This window comes from Micromys minutus, assembly GCF_963924665.1.
Source record: "Micromys minutus genome assembly, chromosome: 24".
NCBI lineage: Eukaryota > Metazoa > Chordata > Mammalia > Rodentia > Muridae > Micromys > Micromys minutus.
Genome location: NC_137959.1, coordinates 36,764,186 through 36,776,745, shown reverse-complemented (window position 1 = coordinate 36,776,745; position 12,560 = coordinate 36,764,186). Strand labels below are relative to the sequence as shown.

The 12,560-nt window shown below is 45.1% G+C and overlaps 1 protein-coding gene across 1 annotated transcript in view; it reads right to left on the bottom strand.

Moving 5' to 3' along the window:
* Window positions 1-12,289, bottom strand: part of VAT1L (vesicle amine transport 1 like) — a 152,792-nt gene extending 140,503 nt beyond the window's left edge. The window contains exon 1 of the mRNA XM_080936675.1: window positions 12,051-12,289. Coding sequence (XP_080792801.1) covers window positions 12,051-12,277 — 227 coding nt within the window. The 5' untranslated portion in view covers window positions 12,278-12,289. The remainder of the gene's footprint in view (window positions 1-12,050) is intronic.
* Between the last annotated feature and the right edge of the window lie 271 nt (window positions 12,290-12,560).

Genomic DNA, 12,560 nt, shown 5'->3' with positions numbered 1-12,560 from the left:
TAAAGGGTAAAATTGGACAGCTATATTTTGAGCAACTATGCAACAGCCTGTGGAAAACACTTCTGACGATTTGAATATTGAGGAGCGGGTACTGGGGGTTCGTGTGTAACAGAGAAAGATGGGGACAGAGTCATGGAAATACAGTTTCTTACCAAATTCTGTTGCTGATACACAGGCTTTGAGGGACATCTGAGTGAGTGCTCCCAGAATAACAGTTATCAGAGAAGGCCCCCAGGCTCTCTCAGACAACCCCGGCCTCCAGCACTTGGTGGAGACAGAGGTCAATAGGGAGAAAATTACAGAGTATCCTCAGAGCTCAGAGCCCCGCATTTCCCAGCCCAAAGAAGGTAGTTATTAGGGGTCAGGGAAGTAACTCTAGGTTCCACAATCACACGCTGTGTTAAGAAGAAATAAAACTCTCTGAAAATTTATTTCCTCTGGGGTTCATCCGGTCCTTAGTTAAAGCCCCACCAGCTGCAGATCTGCTAGATAGATGCAGGGTTCTTATTGACGAGGGAGGGAAACTTAAGGCTACATCTGTCCTGGGTGGCTACTTGCTATGTTACAATAGCTTTAATTATTACCTGCGGGATCAGTCTTTTATTTATCTATCCTGTGAATGCCCATTGAATGTCTATATTAACACAGGGCACACTTGGTCTATAATTGTTCCTTGGCGGTATTAGAATTTCCAGGATTATTAAACAGGTAGACTTTAGTCTATATCATTTAATAACTTTGGAATAAGAAATCTAAGATCCTAAAAGGGAATGAACAGGCCATGGTTCCAGTCCTTGCTCCAGTCTCTAATCTTTTCTGGATGAGTGTCTCTCCTTACTGAGTAGGTGGCATGTACCAAGGACACCTATACTCAGGAGGTAAGTACTATGAGTGTGAAGCCAGGCTAGGCCACCTGGTGAGTTCAAGGCCAGTCTTTGCAACCCAGTGGCATTTTGACTCAGAAAACAGAGGGAAGAGAGGAGAGGGGGAGGAATGGAGAGAAACTGTCTGTGCATAGAGATGGCTGCCATTATAATCAGCCCAGTGTGTGCTTTTCTTTCTCTTTAAGAAGAAACTTTTATTTTTTGAGATTATAAGGTAATTACATCATTTCCCCTTCCATTTCCTCCTGCCAAATCCTCCCATGTGCCCTTCCATGCTCTTTTTCAAATTCATAGCCTCTTCTTAAAAATTAGCTACACACACACATTCATACCCTAAATGCCTCAGTACAACCTGTTTCAGTTGAGTATCTTTACTCTCTCTCTCTCTCTCTCTCTCTCTCTCTCTCTCTCTCTCTCTCTCTCTCTCTCTTTCTCTCTCTCTCCATATATATATGCAGTTCTTACCTATATCATTTAATCACCGTTGATTTTGGTGTATTTCTATTGATTTTTAGAGTATTTAATCCTCCACACACAATACACTCACATACAGGGTACACACACACTCACACAAGCATGTCTGTGTGCCAGTCCTTCCCCCCCCCACACATTTCAAGTGGGCTGTTAATCACACAGTTGTATTATTTTAGGCCAGTGTAGGAGAGAACAAGACAATTACACTCTAAGTTCTTTATTTCTTTGGGGACTTGGGGGAGAGAGTGAGAGACATCTAAACACTGCCAAGCAATGACCAATCAAATTCTTTCCTAGCTACATGAGAATCAGAAGAAAAAGACCTTTGCTCTGTGGAGGCTTTACTAAAACCTGTAGAAGGCAGCCAAGGCTAGAGGCCAAAATCCTTGTCAGCCTCAAGATGGAGAGTCACTGTAGGAGCTAGCTAGAGCAGGGACCTGTCACATGGTCAGCAGAAAAGTGACAAAGGCAGAGGTCAGGGAGGAACAGGCTGCTGGTCCCTCTTGAAGGTTCCTTAGTTTGGTTTAGGTCCCGGCACACAAAAGGAGCACAGTATATCTGGGTCCTACTTCTTCTGCTCCTCCTTCAGGAATCAGTCTTGGTGTATCATTCCAAGGCTTCTCTAGATCTTGGGGTATTGCAAACTTTTGAAGGAGACATATCAGGGCTGAACGGTGGGATCCTTCCAGAAACCTTATGAGGGAGGGGCTAGGGAAGCAACTCAATGATAAAGTCCTTGCCAAGTATGCATAAGGTCCCAGGTTCTGTCCCTCACACTACACACAGGAAGATGTTTTTTGGAGTACCAGGGACCTTCCAATATATTTCTTTGCATCTCTTACACACCAGTAATATCTTCTGGACACAGAATATGTGCCACAGAAATCATTAATTCAACAAACATTTAGTATACCAATATCACTGCTAGGTACTTTATGTCCACTGTAGGGAGCCGTTTGTGCTGCACCCAAACATGGTGCCGGCTTCCTGTCGAGAACTCAGCAAACAGAGCTCTTGCCCAGCCAAGAGACTTAATGCGCATGCACCACATAAGTCACAGCCCACCCCCGGGGCACGTGATTGAGCTACAGGAGGATGCACCAATCAGGTAGCAACACGAGTCTCCTAGGCATGTATAGCAGTGCATTTTCTCCCCCACGTGAGGAGGAAGGAGAGGAAGGAGAGGTGGGGAGATTGCGAGAGACTCCACGTAGAGGGATGGCGGAGAGGTGTCACGTGGAGAGAGACTCGGTAAAATAGATTGCGGGAGGTCTCGCGTGGACAGAGACTGGACAGAAAGATTGCTCGTGGGGGACTGCGTGTGAGAGGTCGTCTAGATAGTAGAACTCGGTAGGGAGCCCCCGGCCCAGAGAGAAGTTTCCTGCTCAAGAAGTCCCTGCTCAAAGTGCTGTTCAATAAAGGTTATTCCGCAGAAGAAGCTGTTTGTTTGTTGCATGCCTGTTCCTAGCGGCGGGAAGCATGGGCGCACGACAGTCCACTACCTTTCTGTTTACATATGTATGATGGGTGTTGGTGTGAGAGCATGTATGAGCACATGTGTGGATAAATATCCATATCTGTGCTTCTGTGAGAGGAAACCAGAAGTCAACCTGGGTTATCAATTCCTAGACGTTCTCCACTTCATTTCTTGTTTTTGTGTTGTTTTGTTGTCTTGTTGTTAGAGACAGTCTCTCACTAGGACTTTGGGCTCATCAAATAGGCTACAGTGGTTGGCCACTGAGTCTTGAGATCTACCTGTCTCTACTTGAGCCATTACAAGCATATACCACAATACTTGGCTTTTTATATGGGAGCTGGGGACTGATTTCAGGTTTTTATACTTGGGCTTGCAAGCCCTTTACCAAATGAACCATCCCCAAAGTTGCCATTACCTATTTTCATCCTTATAAACAAACCTTATCCCACTGGTACTGTTATGCCCATATCGCATATGAACAAACTGAGGCTTCATCCCATAGTTGTACAAGTTTCTAAGATGATCAGACACACGGCTTACATCCCGGCCCACTTCACTTCAAATAGAGTATTTTACAGCCCAAGGCTTGCACACGGTGCCATTTTAAGATATGAATCATTATGCTTCCTTGCATAGGGGATAATTATCTCACATTGAGCTCTGGGGACCACATTCATTTAGAGAAGTTGAGAGTAGCAAGACCTGATGCTCTAGCATGCTAACAGGGTCTTGTTGGGGAAAGTACCATTTGGCATGCCTGCTCCCAGCCAGTGCCGAAGATGAGACGAGATGACGGAGAGTCAGGGGTCACTGGCAAAAGAAGATTAAAGGCGGAAGCTGACTGCATGCTCTTATGAAGAAAATATCACATTCAAAGACGGAGCAGCGCTATCCACGGCAGCCTCAATGCCATCTCCGGAGCCTTCAAACATAAAACTCACTCATTTCATTGCCATGACTCCAGCCAATTTCCTGTATGAGATCACACACAGAGGAACTAATTTCAGATTACATGCCTGCTGCCCTTTCCCATGAAGAGTCTCTTCTGGCTCTAATTAAACTTTTTCTTCTACGACAAATGCCAAGATGTCAAAAGGATTCATCTTAGGAAAGAGAAGTGCTAGGAACTTGGAGGTACAAATTCCTGTGCCTGGGTGAGCTTTGTTGTTAGCATTGGGTGTCACTGATCGTTCCAAAGGTCATGGGATTTGCAATCCTTTGAACTACAGTGAAACAAACACTGAATGCTGGTTATCCGTGCACACTCAACTGTCAGAGAATCCATGCCATGATCCATGGATGCTATGCAAGGGCTGGTGTAATGTCAGCCATTGAACAATATTATAGAGAATAGAATAAGTCTACCTGCAACCCTAGGAATAAGAAACAAAAGCCAATTTCCTGCTCCTTGCTGCCAACGTGGTTCAGAATCAAGACATGTCAATCCAAACCTGAGAGTCGCAGAAAGGAAAATGGCCTTTATTGAGGACCTATTATGGGCAAGGTATTTGGGGGAGCTGCTGTAGTTTAATTATGAAATGTATCCCCAAAGGTCCATGTGTTTGAGCACTTGGTCCATGCTGGTAGTGCTGTGTGGGAGAGTTGTAGAGCCTTCAGGAGGTGGAGGCTTGTAGGCGAAAAATGGGTGGGAAGTTGGGATGAGTCTTAAGGTTTTATATATATATATATATATATCACAACCTTAATTCATTCTCTCTTTACTTACTGCCAACGCAGCATGAGCAACTGGCCTCCTGATCCCACTACCATGCATTCCCTCCCCATCAGGATGAAAGGTGTCCCTTCAAACTGTGAGCCAGAAAAAACACATTCCTTCCTTAATTTGCTTGTCTTTAGGTATTTTATCTCAACAATGAGAAAATTAACTTAAAATGAGGGTTTTCACAGACTCTTCCAATCATAATAATGCCCAACATCAGGCACAGTTACTAGGATGACTTACAAGTGCTATTTGCTTAGGACCAATCAACCACAGTGGGGTAGAGTTAGGATTAGAACCCAAATCCACAAGAATTTCCCAATATTTCTACCTAACTTCTAACTCCTAGTTTGTTCTCCTGAAAAACATGGTTGTTAATTCCTGGCTTATCATTCTTCCAGAGCGGGGAGGATAAAATTAAAAAGTGATGTGCCTAATGCACTTTGATCCCACATGGATGCTTCCAGAGGAGGACGTGGTGGCCATGACTGTCAGCCATCATTCCCTGTGCCCATCATGAAGTACCTTTGGTTTCTGACTCGTGTCTCTCTAATTGAGCTCTGGGTGCTGTCTATGGGAACCTAGTACATGTCAGCTGACTAACAAAAAAGAAATTAAGATACTAAATCTAGGCTGCCTGTAACCAAAGTCCAGGTACTTTCTATGGGCAAAACAGATTCTTGCCCAGTTTGCTTTCCTACCAGAGGGTTGACCAACCATCTCTGGGTATACTTTCTAAGGGGTGAATGAATGAACTGATAATTTCTCCTTTAAACCCGGAGCTTCACCACTGCTATCCAAAGGCTCTATCACTGAGACGCATCCTTTGTTATTTCTCTTGATCTTGCACTGCTTGTAATCCCATAATATTGACTCTAAGAAAGTTTAAGGACATACCTGATACCAGAATGTAATCACAATTATGACATTAGTGACTTGCAGCAAATTAAAAAAGTTCTAAATGGCATTGTTAAGCTAATTGAAATTGACGCTGTTTTTATTTTTAGTGAAACTATTTCCACTTGGATGAATCCTGCTCCACATAAAATATGACTACAGATTTTAATTCCTCAGTCTTGTCCATCCACTATAAATTTTTCCAGCTACTGCTTCTGTTATTGAGGTTATGCTTTGATGGCCATTGCTGGTTTTGTCATAATGGAAAAAGTTGGAGGAAGAGAGGAACATATGTGTTTTTGAGAGAAGAAGGAGGAGAAAGGATGGAATGGATCAAGATTAAAATAGTCTCAAGGAGACAAGATGGCTCCCTATAGTTAAAATAATGGGGTTAAATGTGATAGAAGAGCCATTGTGTTACAGGTTAGCCCTTTAATGTCTCCCTAGTTCACATGTTTAAATATATAGTCTCAAGATAATGGGACTATTTTTGGGAAATTGTGGAAGCTTTGGGGCCCATGCATGGCTGTTTGAGGTGGGTTACTGAAACCAGTGTTGGCCTTTAAGACTATAACCTGACCTCATTTCTAATCTCTGTGCTTCCTGATCTGCTACTATGAAAGCCAGCAGCAGCTGCAAGCTCCTATCACCATGGACTGAGCCTCTCCAGCCACCATGCCTTGTCTGCCGTGATGGACTGTGTTTTTCCAAACTGTGAGCCAAAATAAACCTTTCTTCCTTGAAGTTGCTCTGGTCAGGCACTTGGTCTCAGTGGTGAGAAAAAGATAGTGCTGATTTTGTGTTCCTTCCTGGTCAAGGTGCTGGGATATCTAAACTAGTAAGATGACACGGATTCCAACATTGGAGGGCTGAAGCAGGGGGACTGCAAGTTCTAAGCCAGCCAGCAATGCCTACTGAGACCTTGTCTCAAGACAAAACAAAACAAAGAATTTTCATCTTTTTACTGGACAAACAGGAGCCGTCTCTGCCCCCAGCACTCATTAGCAAGGATATTAGGTGATAAGGAAGCGAGAGCTTCAGCAGAGGAGAGCTGGCAGCCGGGTCTGCTCATTGACAAAGACCTCTTAATTATGAGTCATCACAGAGGCACATGGCCACTCTTTTATGTCAAATCCCACTCCCTTCATTCAACACAGAGGAACCCAGAACACTGTAGCCCAATTTCCATGCCAGAGCACCTTTCAAGTTGGGCACTGGGAGTTCTGGGCACAATCTCTCAATTTTACGAGCAGCAGTGTTATTGAGCCTCCCAGACTGCAACTGCTTGCTTACTTGAACAAATTCACAGCACATTACTGGCCATGACATACTTTATCCCATCAACCTCATTAATGATACTTTTATGCTGTGCTGATTTAGAACATCTCCTCTTCGAGTTGTCTTATTCAGGAGTTTGCAATGTGGCCCGTTGATAGAAGCAAAGGAAAAAAAAAATTCTACTACCCTGAGTGGTTTGAAGATTTAATGAGCACAAATGTTCTTTATCAACAGTCTCAGTAACTTTATCCTCAAGGTATTTTATACCTCAGAGGTGCAGAGGAAAGTGATACAAATACAAATGGATATCTCGGGGGCGGACGTTATACAATTTTGAGTCTTGTTGGATCTATGTGGAATGGATAAAAATCATCCACAGTGCTCTCTCTGCATTACCCATCACTGGGTCTGCCTGCCTCTCTGTGCTCTCTCATTCCTTGTCTTTAACATTATGGTTTCCTAGTCTCTGCTTCTCAAATGGAAGGAATCCAGGAACAATATGGTCCGGGTTTTTGCTGTTGTTGTTTTATTTGTATCTGTCTTCCACTTGAAAGTCTGAAGTCCTGACAAGTCTTTCTTAGAACAGAGTTAGTGACACTGACCTTGTGGATCTATAGATGCATTTATTCAATTTCTCGCTCATAACAACTTTTCAGCAAGTGGACATTCTTTCCCCATCACCTACATACCCTCATGACATATTAGAATTCGACCTATCTGCTGGCTTGCTTCTGGTGTGGCCTGCCCTCGGCCCATTTTTAGATCAGCCAATGGGGCCATGAGTAGCCTGAATCACTTTTCATCCAATTGGTCTCCTTCCAGCAGTTTCATATGGCTTCTCGCTGTAAATCACTCTGGGAAAATAAATGTCCCCTATCCATTAGTGACTTTTTCACCACAAGCCAAACTGAGCCACAAGCTAGACAAGTCTTGTTAATGGCCACTTAAATACATTCCTACAGCCTAACCCGGAGACCTTCAGCCAGCCTCAAACCTTACCAGCTCGTGTTCAAAATATATGACAGCAACAAGATCACAGGTCATCAGACCCTTATCAAGTAGGGGAACCACACCACCCGGTTTGTCTAGGAGCCTTCCAGTTTGCCCCTGCTATCCCGGTGTAATTATCAATCATTTCCCTTCCAAAACCACTCGAGCTTGAATGATAAGACTCTATAAGGCAGTGATGGTAATGAAAGATAATCATTTAGATAGTAAGTCATTTATTTACCATTAGTTGTACATAAAGGACTCACGTGTCTTACCTCATTTTAACTCCAATACGGTACTAGTAAAAGAGGCATTGCCATTTTCCCCATTTCACAGACTAGTCCACTGAGGTTCAGTGTAGCTAATCAGCAAGGCCAACTGAAGAGTGAGAGTGTACTTCATCTAGATCCCTCTGGGGATATTGGCTACCTATAATTCCCCAGAAAACTGTGCCCTGCTGTATGAAAACCTACCCCTGCTTACGAGCGCCTGTGCTCCCCTTCGAAGCCCAGTCAGTGGTGAAAAGGCTTACACAGTCTCTTGCTCTTACGATGAACTGACCGCAGAGGGATCCAATGGAGACCATACCCTTGCTTAGCTCTCTCCCTGGCCTATTTGCATTGCTCTCTTCTCCCTTAATAAACTGCTTCCCAGAGTCTTTCTTTACTAGTCTCTGGGGCAAGGAGCCTGGTCCATGGTATCCAGTTAGCAAGGAAGGGGACAAGTTAGAACTCAAGTCTGTCCTCTTGATACCATGGGTCTTCACACTGTCCAAGTTTAATGGAAGAACCTCAAAAGATTGGAGAAAGTGAGGCAAGGCCACCAAGGTCACACAGAAGCAAGAACTGAGGCTCAAGCACATACCTAAGTCCACCTTTTCTCAAAGGACACACACACACACACACACACACACACATCATAACACTCTCTATCTATCATCTATCTATCTATCTATCTATCTATCTATCTATCCATCCTATCCATCCATCCATCTATCCTATCCATCCATCCATCCATCCATCCATCCATCCATCTATCCTATCCTATCCATCCATCCATCCATCCATCCATCCATCCATCCCATCCATCCATCCATCCATCTATTCTATCCATCCATCCATCCATCCATCCATCCATCCATCCATCCATCCATTTATCTATCTACCTACCTATCTATCTATCTATCTATCTATCTATCTATCTATCTATCTATCTCTATTTCTCTCTCTGATACACACACTTATCTATTTGCTACTTGGGCCCTTAAACCTACTGTTATATAGCTCATTCAATGCAGAATTTGTGAAATGGGTTTCCCATCAGCTGACATTATTTTTAGAGGGTAGAGCCCTCTGTCCTTTCAACCCTACAGCACCAAGCAAGCAGAGGCTCTTTCTGAGCTGCACTTGAACACAGATATAATTTCCAGAGAAACCATATTACTCTGAGAATAACTAATGAGGTCCCCTGGGGTATTCCTAAGCACAATGGGTCCATATGGATTAGAGCAACAATGGATGAAACCACAGGTCAGTCTAGAGAGGCAAACCACATCTGTGATGTTTCTAGGTGTTACAAAGTAGAATAAGAGGGAAGGAGTAGAAGGCACCCCCACCCCCATGCACATGCAAATACACATCCTAACTACTGGTTGTGAGATGTTTTTGACAAGTCACCCAATGTCCCCAATACTCAATTTGTTCTATACGTTCTATACGGGAAATACCTGCCCAATCAATCCACAAATTAGAGGGTAAATGAGAGAAAATACCCCTTCTCCTGCTTCTTTTTATCCACTTTTCTAATTACAGTCACTAACTTGAACCCTTGCCCTAGGTCTAACAGTAGTTCAGATGTGCTGTGCTTTGTTTCCAAGCAAAAAAGACATCCTATTTGATAATAAAAGGCTTCCATTGAAAACAGAGAGCAGATAAAAGGAGGAGCTTCCTCCACAAAGCCCCAGCTGATTCATAAAAACGTGGAACGAGTCGTGTTGCCTCTCAAGGCAGAAACTTATAATCAATGGGACTCTTTGAGCAGCCAATCCCAGCCCAGTGGAGGATGACAGGCCCAGTGGGCCATCTCCACATGGCATTCCTATGCTGTCTTGCAAACTGATTAATTCCCGCTTCTCAGTGAAAGAAAAACTCAATTCAAGCTCACTGCTGTACTATGTTACTAGTGCAGATCAGGTCTGTGTGGTTTTTTGAATAAACAGGGCTTCTGCATAGAGGTAGGTGTGTGTGTGTGTGTGTGTGTGTGTGTGTGTGTGTGTATGTGTGTGTGTGTGCATGTTTTTAGGCTCCATTCAAGAGCTTGTCTGCCAGGCTTTGAAAATCACCTCCTTGCCTCCTCACTTTTATCTTGAAATGATTTCAAAACATCCCCGCTCATAGAGGCATTTTCTAGCAGTTAGTGTGAGGCTACAAAATGCAGAAGCTAAGAATACAGACTGATTTGTATTATGGACAAAGATCATCTTTCTTTCTTATTTATTTATTTACTTATTTATTTATTGGAAGTTGTGGCCCTAACGGTTATTCTCACGGTATGTCCTCAAGAGTCTTAGACCTCCGTCTTCCGTGTGAAAGTTCGTAAGTCCCCTCCCTCTCTCTGTCTGTCTCTGTCTCCCCGCCCCAACACACACATACGCACCACTCATGTGTACACATAGGTGCATAATATTTTTGATGAGGTTATAATTACTCATACATAGTAATTATATTAGGCCGATGGTCTCCTATCAACAAATAAGAAAAAATGACGACCTACAACTCCCGGCCCCCAGAACCTCCCCCCCAATCCTTACTTAGAACATGCAGTGTGCCAACCGTGTTAGATGATGGTGATTTATTGGTGAAAGGGGTGAGTAAAACCTTTACCTGCTGGGATCAATCACCTCGGGCTTCCTAAGAGTTAAGGAAAAGAACAGTACAGGGTCCCCAGATTGCCTAAGTGCTTCTCTCACCCAGAAATCTTCCGCTCACCCCCAGAAACCTCAGGGCACCGTCTAATGTGAAGAAGGACCAGTTTCAGATATGAAGAACTAACCACGGATCACGGCTGGCTGCTCTCACCAGCTGCCTCCTAATCTGGCAAATAAAACCCAGCTGCTGTCGAGGTGGTGCAGGGGCCAACAGGAGCTCTTTGCTTTTTTTCCCTGCCTTCAGATCAGGATGTAGATTTTCTTTCCTGGTCTGCCTGTCCTCAGCAGGTTTGAATATGCTGCTATTTCTAAGAAGTAGAAACGCCAGGGGCTGAGGAGATCCAGCCAACAACCCTAGTAAGACTCATGGTTACTACAGAATGGTGAGTCCAGCGAGCAGCTCCACCAGTCGGCACCCCACTAGACTTCAGGGTTATAGCAGTACAGCGCCCCCGAGGCAGAGACAAGCGTTCTTGCTTACAAGCTGGGATATCTCTGCTGGTTTCCCCAGGAGAAACGGGAATAGAGGAACCTCTTAGAGTGTGGGCTCCTTCTGGGGCCAGCACAGGAGTTCCTATGGAACAGGATGGAACAGGATGGAACAGGATGAGGCTTTCCCAGCCACCAGGAAAGCAGAAGGTGTAATAGGGGAGGAAGGGTAATCCCTGGCCTCACCTTTCACCCAGCCTAGAGGCTGAGAGGATTTAACCCTCTTGATTCTCAGTTCCTTCCCTCACCTTAAGTAAGGGGAAGGAGATCTACAAGGGAATGCACCCTGTCCTCAGCCCCATCTGGAAGCACAGAGGTGAAAAGGGAGATCAAGTATCAAGTGGCAGCCAGACCACTTACTGGCAGCTGAGTGAGCCTGGCAGATCATTTATTCTCCCCGAGCCTCCGTTTTCTCATCTCTAAAGCTGGACACCTCACTTACTGGGTCTCAGAAAGTATTAAACCGGATCCTACATGTAAAACTCCAGAAAAAAAGAAAGAATGTAAACGAAAACTAGCACCGGGAACTACGTGTATACACGGCGATTGCTAGTTTTTTTTTAAACCACGCTAACGATCAAGTCCCTCCCTTATGTCCCTCCCAGTGTTAGCAGATGAGTTGTCCTACATGAGGGCACAAGGCAATTTTCCAGACCTCAAGTCTTAGGTGTCACTATCCTTCCTGTCACCCTACATCTGGTGTGGGGAGAAGGTCCACCTCTGAGCATCCTCCCCAGGCTCCCAAGGCTTGGGCTACCAGGGAGGTTCTGAGAGCCAAGTATGACTGCAGAGAGGGTGCTCGCTGACTGTGGGTGCTGGGTACCTGGGCAGCATCTCCAATCTAGGCTCTCCCACCCACTGCTGGTGCGCCCAGCGCGTAAAAAGAGAAAAAGCAAAAACTCTTGGATACTGGACCAGGCTTTGACGCGGATCTTGAGCTCGCCGTCCTGTGGCTCGGGCATGGTCTTTCTAGAGAGCCTCAGCTTATTGAGCCCGCCGAAGCCGGCCAGCACCACAGCGCGCATCTCCTGGGCATCCCCGAGGCGGTGGGAGCCATCGCCGCCCTCAGCAGGCTCCTTGCTGGTCTCCTTCTCGATCATCTGTTCGGTCTCCTCCGCTTTCTCCACGCCTTCCTTGGCCATGGCGCGCGAGGGTCCGCGGGACGCACAGACTGCGGTTGTGAAGGGGGTAGGGGCTGCTCTCCCACGGGTTCCTCCTGTTGAATGTGGGATGCTCTTCAGTGCAATGGCTGCAACCTCTGTGAGCGGAGCCGCGGTCCACCGCCTCCGCCGTAATCCTCAGAGGAGCCGCGCCCTACGCCCCACCCCCTCTCTCATATTTCCTCCTACTTACTCCAAACCAAATCTCAAGTTCACCTTTTGTACTGGTCCTAAATCAAGCTATTTGTCTCAACCTTTAAAACGG